Source organism: Grus americana, chromosome 24 (genome assembly GCF_028858705.1).
Source record: "Grus americana isolate bGruAme1 chromosome 24, bGruAme1.mat, whole genome shotgun sequence".
In the NCBI taxonomy this organism is placed as follows: Eukaryota; Metazoa; Chordata; class Aves; order Gruiformes; family Gruidae; genus Grus; species Grus americana.
The window spans coordinates 1,474,927-1,489,816 of NC_072875.1; the positions used below are offsets into that span (position 1 = coordinate 1,474,927).

General features: G+C 45.2%; 1 protein-coding gene across 1 annotated transcript in view; it reads right to left on the reverse strand.

The window, feature by feature from the left end:
- The window catches only part of ALG9 (ALG9 alpha-1,2-mannosyltransferase), a gene marked incomplete at its 5' end in the record, with an annotated part of 36,921 nt that extends 22,136 nt beyond the window's left edge, over positions 1-14,785 (reverse strand). The window contains 10 exons of the mRNA XM_054802832.1: positions 2,167-2,321; positions 4,233-4,355; positions 9,566-9,671; positions 9,804-9,891; positions 10,261-10,396; positions 11,430-11,518; positions 12,429-12,499; positions 13,278-13,412; positions 13,613-13,751; positions 14,427-14,785. Coding sequence (XP_054658807.1) covers positions 2,167-2,321; positions 4,233-4,355; positions 9,566-9,671; positions 9,804-9,891; positions 10,261-10,396; positions 11,430-11,518; positions 12,429-12,499; positions 13,278-13,412; positions 13,613-13,751; positions 14,427-14,785 — 1,401 coding nt within the window. The remainder of the gene's footprint in view (positions 1-2,166; positions 2,322-4,232; positions 4,356-9,565; positions 9,672-9,803; positions 9,892-10,260; positions 10,397-11,429; positions 11,519-12,428; positions 12,500-13,277; positions 13,413-13,612; positions 13,752-14,426) is intronic.
- Between the last annotated feature and the right edge of the window lie 105 nt (positions 14,786-14,890).

Here is a 14,890-nt window from a genome sequence, read left to right on the forward strand (position 1 = left end):
ATCAGTTCTAAATTCTCAGCTGGATACTGAATACTGGACAAAATGTCATCAAACAGTGTTTAAAATATGCAGGACAGAAATATACACTAGATTTTCCTAAAGCTGTATTTGGCAAAGGTCCTAAACCATTGCCCTCTGATGAATGTTCTGACAGCACGTAGCAATTCTCAGTCAGAGCCATAAGACTGCTGACGTTACAGAGCTTGATCCTGTATGAATGCAAGGGCTTAGCACTGCAAAGCATCAGCAGTGATGGGAGATCAACAGTCAGAATAGCAACTGACCAGGGGACGAGTGAGAGCGATTTGGGGGTGCAGGCAATGCTGGTGGGGAGCCCAGGACAGGAACAGCCAGCAGTGGTGCATAGAGGACAGAGGAGTAATAGCAGAACGAGGCTAAACAGCTGGAACAGGCTCCAACAGGGACTAGTGACTGCATTCCTGCGCCTCTTTAACAGGAAAGATGAATCATTCTGAGCTTTGGGAAGGTTTATATCAACCTATATTAGTGCTTTAAGAAATATTTCAAGTGATATTTACTAAACATCCAATTTTTGGCTCTTCCAGATGTCCAATGCAATTTCCCAATGCCTAACCAAGATCACTTTTCCTGTTTCAAATAGTGAAGGATTCCTACTAGGATACAACAAAATGCATTTCCTACACACACACATTCCTGTCCCTTAAAGATTGCTTAACAGCAGACAAAGGAGGCACAATGCTATGAGCACATTACTAATCCTCATGACATCTCTTGGATGTTGCGTTGTATTGGCACTACAACATCACCACTGCTCCTCACCAGAAATTCCCACTTGGGATGGGAGAACAACTCAAAGTCATCATGAAATAATTAGTGGCAAGGAAATATTCTCAACCATTTATCACTTCACACAATCCCAGACAAGCTCCTAATGTTATAAAGCCATGAAATTTGATCTTTTTTTGCTGGGCTGTTAAGTAGTCTGCACTGAAGTCCAAGATTGTTAGATGAGCTCATTCTGTATGACACTCAGGAGGGAGATCCCAAATATTTTTGCTTTTACATCACATCCCAATCACAAATACAGGCTGGGCAGAGAATGGATTGAGAGCAGCCCTGAGGAGAAGGACTTGGGGGTCTTGGTGGACAAGAAGCTCAACATGACCCAGCAATGTGCACTTGCAGCCCAGAAAGCCAACCGTATCCTGGGCTGCAACAAAAGAAGCATGACCAGAAAGTCAAGGGAGGTGATTCTCCCCCTCTACTCCACTCTGGTGAGACCCCACCTGCAGTACTGCATCCAGCTCTGGGGTCCCCAGTACAGGAGAGACATGGACCTATTGGAGCAATTCCAGAGGAGGCCACAAAGACAATCCGAGGGCTGGAGCACCTCTGCTATGAAGACAGGCTGAGAGAGTTGGGGTTGTTCTGCTTGGAGAAGGCTCCGGGGAGACCTCATAGCAGCCTTCCAGACCTAAAGGGGGCCTACAGAAAAGCTGGAGAGAGACTGTTTACAAGGGCAGGGAGTGATAGGACAAGGGGGAATGGCCTTAAGCTGAAGGAGGGGAAATTTAGATTAGATATTTATTAGGAGATTCTTCCCTGTGAGGGTGCTGAGGCCCTGGCACAGGTTGCCCAGAGAAGCTGTGGCTGCCCCTGGCTCCCTGGCAGGGTTCAAGGCCAGGTTGGATGGGGCTTTGGGCAACCTGGGCTACTGGAGGGTGTCCCTGCCCATGGCAGGGGGTTGGAACTAGATGGTCTTTAAGGTCCCTTCCAACCCAAACCAGTCTATGATTCTATGATTTTCTGATCTTACAGAGGGCTAATAGTTTTCCACATACTCTCAATCAACCTGTACAGGAAGATTATGGTTTAACTTATAAAATTAACAACAGACACACACTTCAGTATTAGAATGGCTGTGCATTTTGCTTCCAGAGTCTCAACACCTATCCATGAAACATGGTTCAAAAATTAAAACCACACCAGCTGAGATTAAAGATGATGAACAAAAGTTATGCGTAGGACAGTCCTGAACTGTGTAATCACTGTATATTGTGTCACAGACACACATATTCTACAAATGTTCCCAAAATTTGGGAAGCAATGTAAAAGAAGTCAGCTAGCAGTTATGCTTCCTAAAGATACGAGCTCATTGTCAAACCATGTTTCACTAAAACTTACCTGAAGAGCAGACAGAGCCACAGCACTGCAGAGGCAGATGAGGGGATAAATGGGAAAGAGAAACCTCTCTTCTTTGTGGGGCTGACTGAAGAAAATCATGATCCAAATGTACATGGGAGCTAGCGTCAGCCAGTAGGGACGGCCTAGATTCTGAACTGAAAGAAACAAACATTCAGCAAAGCAGTAATGTAAGAATGAGGGGTTTATCTGTTCCCCCTCTTGCATAATCATGTCTCACATTCAAAAGCCCATTCTTCAGACCTAAACCATTGCCTGCAGACACAAACACACCATGTTCTGAGCAGCCGTGTTGCTAAAATCCAGGTAACGTGTCCAAACAGTCACTATAGAATTTTGATCAGAGAATTTTTGTAGGTTCCTACAATACTAACAATTTCAACAGACTTTAGAAGACCAAAACTAGAAAAAAAAGGGACTGCATTACTGAATCCAAGCAAGAGACAAAACCCATCAAGAATTGACATGTCTAAACAGGTAGTCATAAGTACTAGATTTCCTGCTGTGTATTATGCTATACATACAAAGATCAGAAAGGATCTCCTCTGGGCCTACCCTTCCACTTACAAATGGTTGTTTAGTGACTGAAGTTTCCACAACCTTCATTGCTTAATTACAGAAATAACAGCGTGAGAGGTCTCTCAGGCACCTTTTGCTTAACGGAGGAAATAACTGATTCAAAAATAACAACAATTACCCTGAATTTTAGTCACACTGAGGAGGGTTCTACAGTGCCTGACAATTTTCAGTCCCTTTTCTGCCCCTGTGCCACTCCCAACAGCAGAGTTAAGCAATTAAGCTAACGGCATTTCACAGACAATAAGAACAAAGCACTTGGCAGAATTGGTCCTGCTGTTAAGTACAAGAACACCAAGTGAACAGCAGGAAATCTTGCATTTACAGGATCTCCTACTGAGCTTTTACTGGTTTCTGACAGTATGTCAGTCATATCCAAGGAACAGATATAAGCAAATACCCATTAACACACATTTTCAGCAAGGATTATGATGTTATTCTTTCTTGTATTCAGTAAAAAAATCAGAAAGCGAAGCACTAACTGGACTGATGAATCTGGAAACTGCTGCTGACACTTAATGAATCTTCTTTAGGAAAATGGCAGAGAAGAATTCTCACTTCCTCAACACCTTTTGCCTCTGTAGAGTCACTTGCCAAATGTCATTTTTAAACTGGTGTCATTTTATTTAAGAGAAAGTCCAACATGAAGTAGGGAATATTCTGGTTCCTCCTTTCTTTACTCTCAGTATATCCACACCTATGGAGACTTCCCAAAGCATGGGGTAGCAAGACTGTCCTGCCAGGGCTCAGTCTTGCAAGGTGAAGAGTGCCTTTCACAGCGCACAGAAGAGTCCAGGTTCAATCCCAACACGGGCGGCAGCAGCAGAGACTGGAGGATGCCTATTTGTAGGCTCATCCCCAACAATCAAAAAGGAAATAATAACTCTGCTTTCTCAAGCTGCTACAGAACACATTCTGGCAGTGGTATAACAAAGTAACAATGGAAGAGCCAGCGAAAGGTTCCCCAAGTAACTCTAAAGGTTACCACTTCCAGCTGCAGATAAGATGGAAACAACAATGGGTACATATTTTATTTTCCCCTTAAGATTTCTGACAGGGCTATTTCTAATGCATTTGCATATCTGGCTGAAAGTTATGTACCATACAACTTGTTAAGCTTATTCTGGGTATGGATAGCTCAGCCTTGACAACGCATTGCTCTTCTTGAGGTGGAGGCAGGGAACACAGGAATCATCCTTAAAGAGAAAAACATGGTTCTGCCCTTTTGCAGAAAGCACGTAAGCAGATGCATCTCACTACATGTTCTTTCTACACAGCAACTCCATTGTGGGGTCACTACTGAACTGAGTAATGAGCTCTAGGAACTCTCCTATTATTCCAAAGACTTTCTCTGAACCTAATTTCATTTCCAATAAAGGAAAACTGTTCTTTACCAGGCAAGCTCTCCCTTTAGTAACAAGCTTGAGATCCTGGCTGTCTGTGCTTGCCTCTCACAGCTGCCTTGCACTCACCATGAAATTTCTGAAGCAGACGCTCCATGAGATAAGTCAGTGGCAGCACAAGCAGCGCCAAAATAAATGCCACATTGAAATTCAGAAAGCCATTGATGAAATAGAAGGACCAGGGTTCTGTACCTAGAGGATAAGAAAAGGAAACAAAAGTTTTAAAATACAAGCATGTGTAAGATCTAGATGTAACAGCAGCTTCAATCCTTCTCTGCCTGACACAGAGTGAGACAATCAGCAGCAGACAGCAATTCTCCCCATTGAAAGTATACTGGGACCAAAGAATGGAAAGGATGTGGACAGAAAATCTTGCAGCTGGACAGAGGATGCAGCCCCATGGAATGAGCCTGAGCCATCTCAAAGCAGTTTCATGGTTCTGCCCCTTACCCATAAAACTGCCATAAGAGTGGCATGAGAGTTAGTCAATAGCCATACAAAGGCACCAGAGTATCTCACAATCATGTCTGCCCAAGAAACTTCATTGTCTTCCTTTTCAGAAATTATTTTTCTTCTTCCTTTCTCTCTGCATCATAGTCAATACCACATCTGCTGCTCATGAATCACAGGCCACTCTCACTGTCAGCTTTGCCCAGCAGAGTTCTGTGACACAGAAGTAACCCTTACATTAAGAAGGCAAGAAAGTAGAGACGGAGACTTGTAAAACTATTTTACTCCAAATTCATTCTTTCTAATTGCAGAGAAGTAACAGAGGAATAACACAATGTTACTCCTCTTATTAATCTCTTCTTAACACACAATGTTAAGAAGAGATCATTATAATTCTGGAGTGATGACGTATACTTCATGTCGACAGAAACAGAAAATGTACTAAAAAGGAACAAGAAAAAGAGTTCACATTCATACTTCACCCCACCAAAGACTCTGACACTGAAGTTCATCCAGATGCTAGTTTTGGTACCTCCTTAGAGTCAACACTATTTAAAATGTCCCTACTGCTCTTACAGTGTAGCTTCAAACAGCAGCAAGCCAACTCTGCCTTCTGACATGACGTACTTGGGTACTGGTTGCAAGCTTCGAAGGATGTAAATTGAAAGAAATTCCAGTCCAACTGTCATTTATTTGGACTCCTAATTCAGGATGCTTAAAATTCTGAACAATAAGGAATGCCAGTTCCTCTCCACACATTTGCCACTCTCTCGGTGTGATTAGCTCAATCAGTCAGTAAATGACACGCGGGGGCTTTAATCACTGCACTGTTGTGACATGTGTCACATGCCGCAGCAATTTCCTGCAATCAGAGCCACTTAAATAGGGTCCATGTTGAAATTAATCAGACAACTGAAAAGCAGCAAGGAAAACCCGAAACTGCTGCAGCTTCTACAGCTAAATATGATTAGGAGCTGCACTAGTAATGTCAGAAACATGTTGCTGGAGTTACTAAGGCCAAGTCCAAGCAACAGAGGTTAATTTAGGAAACCTTTAGCTATTAGCACTGAAAGCAAATAGCAATTACAGATTTGGATTTGAGGGAGTAGGGGGCTTTAAGGGATGAATTATTAGAAATTGACCCTCTCTCTCCCTTCAACTACCTCATAATTCTTGCAAGTCCCATATGAACACAATCCTCAACCTGTGAAAGGCTGAATTTGGGATATGGTAGATTGAAAGATCATGTCAACTGATGGACATTGCAGAGTTATCTGTATGGCAACATTGCAATAATGCCAATGTCCCTTTCTCCTCCTCTAGACTTGGCTGGTGACTCTCCATATTTAAGGAATGTAATTCTAAATAATCACTGTGACAGATCTTGAACACGTGCAGAAAGCAGATCATTTGGCGACTGAAGCATACTATCCTTCCTAGAAATCAGGGTTGCTGACTGGGATATGTCTGTGAGGGAAAACCTGTGGCAGTCTGGGGTATCACACTGTAAATCTTCCAGTGGACATGTAGAAAAAGTGTGTGTAAAGTGGGCTCTAGTTTCTTCCCAGCCCTGCTGCCTCTAGATTCTCTTCTGTGGCAATAGTACAGGTTTCTAAAGACTTACAGCAGGGTTAACGCTGGTTAGGCCATTCTAGTAACTACTTCTGTGGCCCCTCCTTATATAAAAAGGGACTGGAACTGGGTTCTGTAGCCTGCTTCCCCACTCCCACTGCTATAAACAACAGACATTTTATCATAGAAGGTGGCAGGATGAGATATAAAGCGTCTTAAACTGATATAAACTGTTACTTTGCAGTGTTTTCTGGCTACAATTAAGCTGCATGGCACAGCCAAGTCCCAAATTTTTAAAGGATAGTACCAGGGACCATACTGTCACTCTTCTACCTGCCCTGACTGTTATGAAAAGTAAAGGAAATTAACTATGGTGCTCTCTACTCTGGTCTCTGATTTTTTAGCCCGGGACTCAGGAACGAAGAACTCCTCATGAAGCACACCTCCTTCACAATCCAGATACAGCCTTAAAGGCCCAAAGGTGTCCTGAGGGACTCTGCTGATAAAGAGGTCAGCTGGTCTGAAGCACAGCTTTAACAAAAGGCTACTTTCTCCGATTTTTCTGCAGTCTGACTGAATTGCCCTTAAGAACTAAGCACTGGAGCCTCCCCTCCTTCTCCAGTGAGGGCTTTTCTTCTCTGGGTAAGGAGAAAAAGAAAAAAAAAGGAAAAAAATATGAGAGGAGAATAGTGCATTACACAGGCAAGTTAAATAATTCACAGACACCAGGCAAAAAGCAAAAAGGCTTGGTCACTGTGATGACTCACCCATTCAGAGGCATTCAGTCTCAATGCCTCCCAGGGCAAAATGCTTTTTGTTATCCATTATGACTGAAGGTGATCTGAGAAAGAACTGCAATATAAAAAAAAAGAACAACTCCATTGCATACAAGAAGTCTTAGACCAGAACAATGTCTTTCAAGCAGGGAGGGACACTAAAGAACTCTCCATGCAGAGTACTAATGGGAACATGCTTCCATAGCATTACCTTCAGACCATGACAGAAGATTTAACTTCCTGGAAATATCCCACATGCTAGAGCTGAGCAGATGTGGGCTATAGGAGAGAGACTGATGAAAACAGTGGGAAGCACACTGTGGTCCAGGTAGTTCATGGCACTATGGTTCCATGGGGATAAGCAACTGGAAGCACTGTCAGACAATGAGTCAGAAACTGAACTTTTGAACTTGACAGGCTTAGGGAGAAATTCTAGAAATCAAACTCACACACCAGTTAATAGAACTTAACACGCTACCATGCTGCAGCTTGACCACAGCAATGGTGAGGGCAGCTCAGGACAAAGCAGAGGAGTTGTAAAATAGGCTTAAGCTAAGGTGCCCAACCCTATGTTTGTTAAAAGCTGAAAGCCTGCATGCAGGCAGGAACTGTAGCTCAGCTGCTAAGCAGTAACTAAGCCACAATAATTTGATCGTGAGTCACAGCCCTCATTCTAAGCAAGTCTGATTCAGTGCTAGTATAATAAACAGTCTGCTTTCTGCATTTAATTTATTTTCACTCTATTTGAGAACCAGGACTCAACAGAGCAAGGTGTCATATAAACAGCTCCAGCACATTCCGCCCAAGTGAAGAAAGCTGAACAAAGTGCCATCGCACTGCAAGTCACAGCCAAGGCTCTGATCACAGGAAGCGGGAGAAAACTTTTGCCACAAATTGTGCATTCTTAGAATGTATGTACACAAAAACATCCCAAAGCCTCAGAATCAGGCTTAGAGATATATGCTTAGAAGCTACTTTCCCTTGGCTGTAGAAACCTAATCACCCCAGGGAAATATTCATTGCACAGACTGTATTTATCCAGAAGGAGTGTATTGCTAAAGAGGAAAAAAAAAAAAAAAATTCAAACCTCATCTCCAAAACTCCAGTCTGCAGGCCAAAAGGCAAAAGGAAAAATACTGTGGTCCTTATATTGAAGATGATACGTGTTAATGACTGCAACCTCCAGCAGTTTCTGTTCCCATCATGTGAAAGTTGGAAAATCCCAGCTCCAAAGCCAAAAGGGACTGGCCAGCCTTTCATCTCCCCTGGTAGTGCTATTTTTCCCAAGTGTTTTGAAGCTCTCTAAACACACAGCATTGTCCTGGCCACACTGCATTAAAGAGCAATTTCAAGCAGGCTCTTTTACTAGCCTGAGGATGTTACATGAATGTCACTGTGAATAAACCACTTCAGAATAGATTGGTCCCTGGAGACTTCTGGAAACAACTCATGCACCAGTATGGAAAAGGTAAGGCACAAGCCCATGCCAAAACCTGTCAGAGACAGAGCCTGGAGTTTCCTTACAGAAAATTCACAGCAACAGACTTCAAAGCCTTCCTGCAGAGATGAAGAACTGTGGCAAAGCAGCCATTGCCTTGCTGTGCCACAGCACAAGTAACAAATCATCACTCAGCACCACCCAAACCAGGCCTTCAAATGAACCAACAAATATGGCCTGCTGGGCACTTCCAGAGAAAGCCTTGCTGCTAACCACTGCTGAATCCCTCCTAGAATATCTAGACTGGGCTTAAACAGATGACAGAGGAGACGCAGGGACCCTGCACCCTAAGCTCCCTGAAGTCTCTGCCAGCCTCTCTGAAGCCCCACTAGAAATCCAGTATTTTTCTACTCTTCAGCTCTAGAAGTACACGACATGAACAACTTAGTACAGTGGCAGCTCCCAAACAAGCAACACAGCATTGCCATCAAGGTTCAGACCTGAGATTTGGGTCACACAGTATCCTAAACGGCCAGTACAGGGAACCCCTCGTGGGCAGATGATTAGCCTGCAGATTTGATGCTTTTATGGTAACCTCAGATTCTGCTTGCCAGCAAAGCCCAGGTCATACACTGCCAATAAACAAGGAGATTCCCAAGGCACAGCATAGACTGAGAAACTCTGCAGAGACCCAATGTGAACTGAAAGAACTATGGATTTTGCACTGTTACCAACTTTCCCAAGGTTCTGCACTCCGACTGTGAGGAACAACAGCCAAGAACTCTATTAAAACAGACAACGTATCACTTGTGTGTACACATGATCACTTGTGCCCACTGCACTCGCATAGCATCCAGACACGTTTGCTACTAGCAGTTCTCTTCTGTGACGCTGAGACATCTCACGACGGTTTACAGAACTTCAAAGTGAACAACAGCAGCTTAACTAACAGCACGGGGAAATCCAACGATGGCTTGCACATTCCCAGCTCGAGAGAGACATCATGTGGCAAAAAGCAGGAACTGCAGCCTTTTGGAGCTTGCAGACTGCTTTTGCTTTAGAGTACGTCAGAAAAAGGATTGGCAATCAAGATCTGCTGGGTCACGGTAGCAAGCCAGCAGAAGAAAACCGCTGACTCCCTCCTTGTCTTGTTATCTTAAACTCACCATAGAGATCAGGTCCATGAGAGGTGAAGACATTGTATAAAACAATGTTGAGAGGTGCAACTACCAGCTTCCCATAGTAATAGCTGTCCACAACTACCAAGGGCACCTGGAAGAAAGCATCTATTATTTAAAGTGCCAGAAGCTTTTGGCTAGACTGCCCAAATGCTCCATGTGATGTTCTTAATGGAACCCGCCCCTTCTATTGCAAGCCCCTCTGTGTGTTCTTACAGGCACTTACCAAAAACAGGACCAATGACACCACACACCAGTTTAGGAAACTCTTCCACCTCTGCTTCAGTATCAACAAGTCAAAGGCAATAGGAAGCCTGAAAGATGGACCAGGTATCAATTAGAGACTTTGTCTTTCCCCACTGCAGGTTTTCCTGCCCCTCCAAAGCAAGCGGGGCAGTAGCTGGCAGAGAACCATCACTTCCCTGAGCTCTGCTTCTACTCTGTATTCCAGTCATCCAACTCAGGTCTTACTCTCAGTGTATTAGGGTCAGGAAATCTTCCCAACCAAAGTTCTTCAAAAGCAAAGAAATCAGGCTATGGAAGCCTGTAGCAATGATCCTGGACTAGGCTGGCAGCTCAGTTCCTGCTAGTTTCTTCCTGTAGTTCTCCAGCCCCTACATTCTCCCCAACCAGGCAAGAAACATTTGACAAAGTGCAAAACTCCTGAGCCCTCCTCTCCTTACCCAAGGGCTGCACTGAAGGGCCAGCCCAGAAGGGCTCCAGCGGCCACCCCCAGCACTGCAACAGAGGTCTTGTCCATATACCAGCCAGTCACGGCAATCACCGTGGTGTACATGCAGAAACTGCTTGGGAGGAAAGCTGCAACACAAAGAAAGAAAGGGGTGAGCAGAGCTTTCCCACAGTGGAAAAACTGCATGAGGCCAAGATAAGGCTAATCATCTCTCATTCATTCCATTGGAGCTGGGATGCTATACTGGACACTCTCATTTCAGCAAAAGCACAAAAAAAGAAGAAAAAAAAAGAAGAAAAAAAAAAAAAAGAAGAGGATTCTTTTTCTTGTTCTGCCAAGACCAGAAATACTTAAGTATGAAGACCTCTTTCCTCAGTGGCACTCAGCAGTGGTAATCAGTTGACACATCCACAGTTACCACTTGTAATACTTGCTGCACCCTCTATATTCTGCTAGGTTGAAAAAAAATGAAACAAACCTCCTCAAGTGGCACCAGAAAACGGGAGCTGACTAGGTACAGTCTCTGAATCAATTGGGCAGGGACTGGTGGGAATTAAGTGAAGAATGAGGAGATCTATGACACTGCAAAAACAATGAAAGGAAAGTCCTTTCTTCACTCACCATAAACAAAAAAAAAAGGGTGAAATAGGAAATCTCAGTATTCGTAAGTTGTGGTATTTCCCTTTAAGTTTCTGTATGCATACAATACTGAAAACCTTTGCTCAAAGTCTCTCTTTGCACTTTACTCAATACCTACAGCAGGTGTTTTGTAAGTCTTACAGTAGTTGACTAGGCAAGAGGGGACAGGACACAAAGGCAAATGACAATGCCAAAATATGGCCCTCCTTCCTTGGATTAAAATATGTTCAAGGAAGGTAGGTCAAGACCTTGTTTAAAAGGCATGGCCCATTGCAGAGAGACTGGAGGCAGCAACAGAAACAAACATGCCCTGGAAATGGAAAGATACAAGAGAGTGATGCAGGGAACACAATTTAAATCAACACATTCTGTCATCACACCTACCATGAGAAATACCTGCAACAGAATACAACAAATGATTGCTAGAGAGATATTTTAGTGCTGTGGATTTTCTTCTCTCTGGACCTGTCTTTGGTTTCTATGGACAAAGTAATTGTTAGTGTCATTGCTAAACAAACTTACCTGCAGATGAGCAAAACATCCCAGTGCTGAGTACTAAGAAGGCCAACATCAGCCGGCTCACATGTAGCCCAAACTTCTTGCATACGGCCCTAAGGAAGCAAAAGAGAATTAAGAGACCACAAAAATATCCTCAGTACATAAAGGAACAGTACCCAACGCATGAAGAACTGCAAACAATCCATGAAGCATCATGAGAGCTTTAAGGTGGGTGATTCTCATTACTCAGTCACTGAAGGCAACCTGAAGAGCAGCATGACTGCCTCTGGCCTGGGATTTCAGATCCACGTTAAGTTACACTACAGCAAAACTCTAGAAGAGACTTGGCTTCTACCAGTGTCAATTGCGCTTGTGCAAATCTCAGGAACTTAGGGAGTCTGCACTGCTGTAGCAACATCAATCTAGATTTTCACCCCTCACAAAATCCCATCATGCAAAAAGCCACAGCTCACATTCTTAAAACCAGACTATTGCCAATAGAAAAGTCATGCAAGGGAATAGTTTGAAAGCCACAAATGAAGAGGCAGCAGGTAAAAACAAAAATCCAGCTTCAACAAGATAATTGTATGTCCAGGCTACTGCTTTTAGTGTATGTAAACACCATTGGAAGATACATTACAGACAGCAATAATCAATGTATTCCACTAAAATTCACTATGATAAGCAAACACATCACCAGTCTCTCCTCCAGCAGAGCTCATTTTACAACACTCCCACCTTGCTTGCTGGTATCAGTGAAAAAAATAAGTGTAGTCAACAAAATGCTGGAGTGGAGGTGTGGGTGGCAGATCTGAGAATACAATTTTGTCCTAACAGTGGAACTCTGAACAATATTTCATTAAGTTATCATGAGAATACATATTTTCAAGGTTCACTGTGAAGTAGCCCAATTTACCAGACACATCTACACATGAGCTTCAGATTGTGTTTCCTGTGGCAATAACTGAATATGTTACTCACATTGCCCCAAACCATTCACTGCAGGCAGCTTCTAATACTCACTTGTAGAAGTAGAGTTCACAAATGCAGCTCAGGAAGGCCAGGCAGCATCGGAGGAAATAGAAGATAAGAACCTAGGAGACATACTTAGAATCTGAACAAGGTTTGCAATGAAGCTTATGCACCTGTTACAAACAAGTCGGTCCCAAGAATAAAAGTTCTGAACAGGATGGAGCAAGTTTGGCAGTGGTGAATGAGCCTATTCTTGTAGGCCCAGATCCCACACCAAGGGATGCTGAAGATCCCAGCAGCTCAAGGCCTAGCCCTCTAACACTGAAGTCCTTTACAACACAGAAAGTTTTGTTTTCTGTTGTGCAGAAACATGCCAAGTATGGCAATGGATACCCAAGCAGAATGCACATTCAGTGCTTTCTTTTATGTTTCTGTGAGTTCAGTTTGCAATATCCCTTGCAAAATACTAATTTATTTTTTATAGTTTATTGAAAAAACCCACCAAAACATTCATTAATAGCTGGCATAGAAAACAATACAGGCTTCTAAAGCACCAGGGTGAAACTCACAGGGGTGAATGAGAGCCCGTGGTTGCGAGGTAACTATCCCCAGGCCTGCACACACTTACAAGGCCAAGGAGCTACCAGCTGCTCTGGGACAGCTTCTCAATCGAACTGGAACCTGACCGCATTTCCCTGCAACTTCCCAATCACTTTTCTTCTGATGCCCTAGAGCCAGCTCACAAACCCTTGCAAATCCTTACAGGGAGGTTAGTGTTTGTAAACAAACTATTTGTAAACACTAATTCTCTCACCTCTGACAACAAACAAAGCAGCTGTTTAACACAGACTAAAGGCATGTTTATTCATCACAAAAGAAGCTTTCACACATCTGATTTACCTTGTTAGTTTGTAGAACTCTAGCATGGAACAAGGCTGGTAAGGCATGAAGCCACAGGTAAGCATAGGAGCGGATGGCATAGGCTGGAGAGTATTCCCATGTCTGAAATCCCTTTCCATAAACGAGGTAGTGTGTCTACAATGGAGATTGAATAAATAAATAAATAAGCACGCATCACACAGAGTAGACAGTTTTACATTTCCCACGTCTGAAATCTTGCATAATAAAAATTCTCTTTGAAACACAGAGATTAGCACAACGTTCTAGATAAATCTGCATCTGCACAAGCCAACTACAAATTCCCAAGTTATCTCCAAGGAGAAAAAGCCACTTACCGGTTCCCAATAGTTAAATGTCTCATCACAATCAGAGATGTTGCTTAAGAGAGCTGCACAGAACCTGGCTGAGATGAGACACTTGAAAGCCGTTGATCCTTCAGGGGCCCAAACTTGTCCTGCTTTGCTCCCAGATGACCTAGTGCAAACACAAATATGCATCAAGAAGACTCAGCAACAAGATCAAGACTAGCAATGTGACACTAGGCAAGGAATCGACACGCAAATTTGCATCTCTGTCATTTAAGCACTGCATACATACAGATGAATCTTTCATTCACTGCCTTCTTTGGGGGACGCCGGTCCCCCGCCAAGGCAGCACCATCTTCCCCCCCTCACCATACCGGAGCGAAGGCCCTGAGTGCTTAATCTACCGCTGCAAGACAGCCCCCCCCGGCCCCGCCCCTCCTCCCCCCCAAACAGCAGAGAGCAAGGCCATGCAGCGGCTACCGCAGGTCCAGGAGGAACTCCGCCGAAGGGAGACCGGGCAAACCCGTTTCCACAATACGCGCCAACCCGGCTGGGCACCCACCACGGCCACCCGATGCGGGCCTCACTCGGGACTGTCGGCGCGTTTGAGACGTAAACCCCAGCACCGAGGAAATACCTGGGCGGGTGCTCGCAACTGGCGCCGTCCCGTCGGCCTTGCGGCTGCTGGGCCCCGAAACGCTGCTGCGACCCCGCCCGAGTGACGGCTGCAGAACCCGCCCCCGCGAGAGGGCCGCGCGCCGCCCGGGGAAAGGGGCACGCGCCTGGCACCCACTGCAGCCCGGGCCCGGCTGCCCGCGACCCCGCCGCCCGCTCCGACACCTACTCCAGGCGGGCCTCCTCCGCGCCCGCCGTCTCCGACCGCGGCCGGGCCGACTCTCCGCCACCTCCAGCCCGCGGCCGCTGCCGGGCTCCCTTGGCGGCCATGCCGAGTACGGGAAGCCGAGCGTCCGCTCGCTGCTGCCAGCGGACGAAACAAGAGGGCTGCCGAAGCCGCCGGCCGCCATGCCGGGTGTGGGCACGGGTGCGCGCCTCGGCGCCGCGTGCGCGTGCGGCCGTAAACGCGCTCTTCTCGAGGAAAGCGCGCGTCCCGCGCCGCCGACAACGGCGCGCCGGCCGCGGCCCCGGGCAGGCGCTGTGCAGTGACACTGCTGCATAGGACACCAGGCCCAGAACAAAGTTCCCTCGCCCACCCGCGACCGCAGGACTTCTCGCGAGGCGAACGCTCTCCCCTTCACACTCGTGCGTGACCGTTGCAGCCCCACGGCGGCTGTTGCTCCTTCCCCCGCC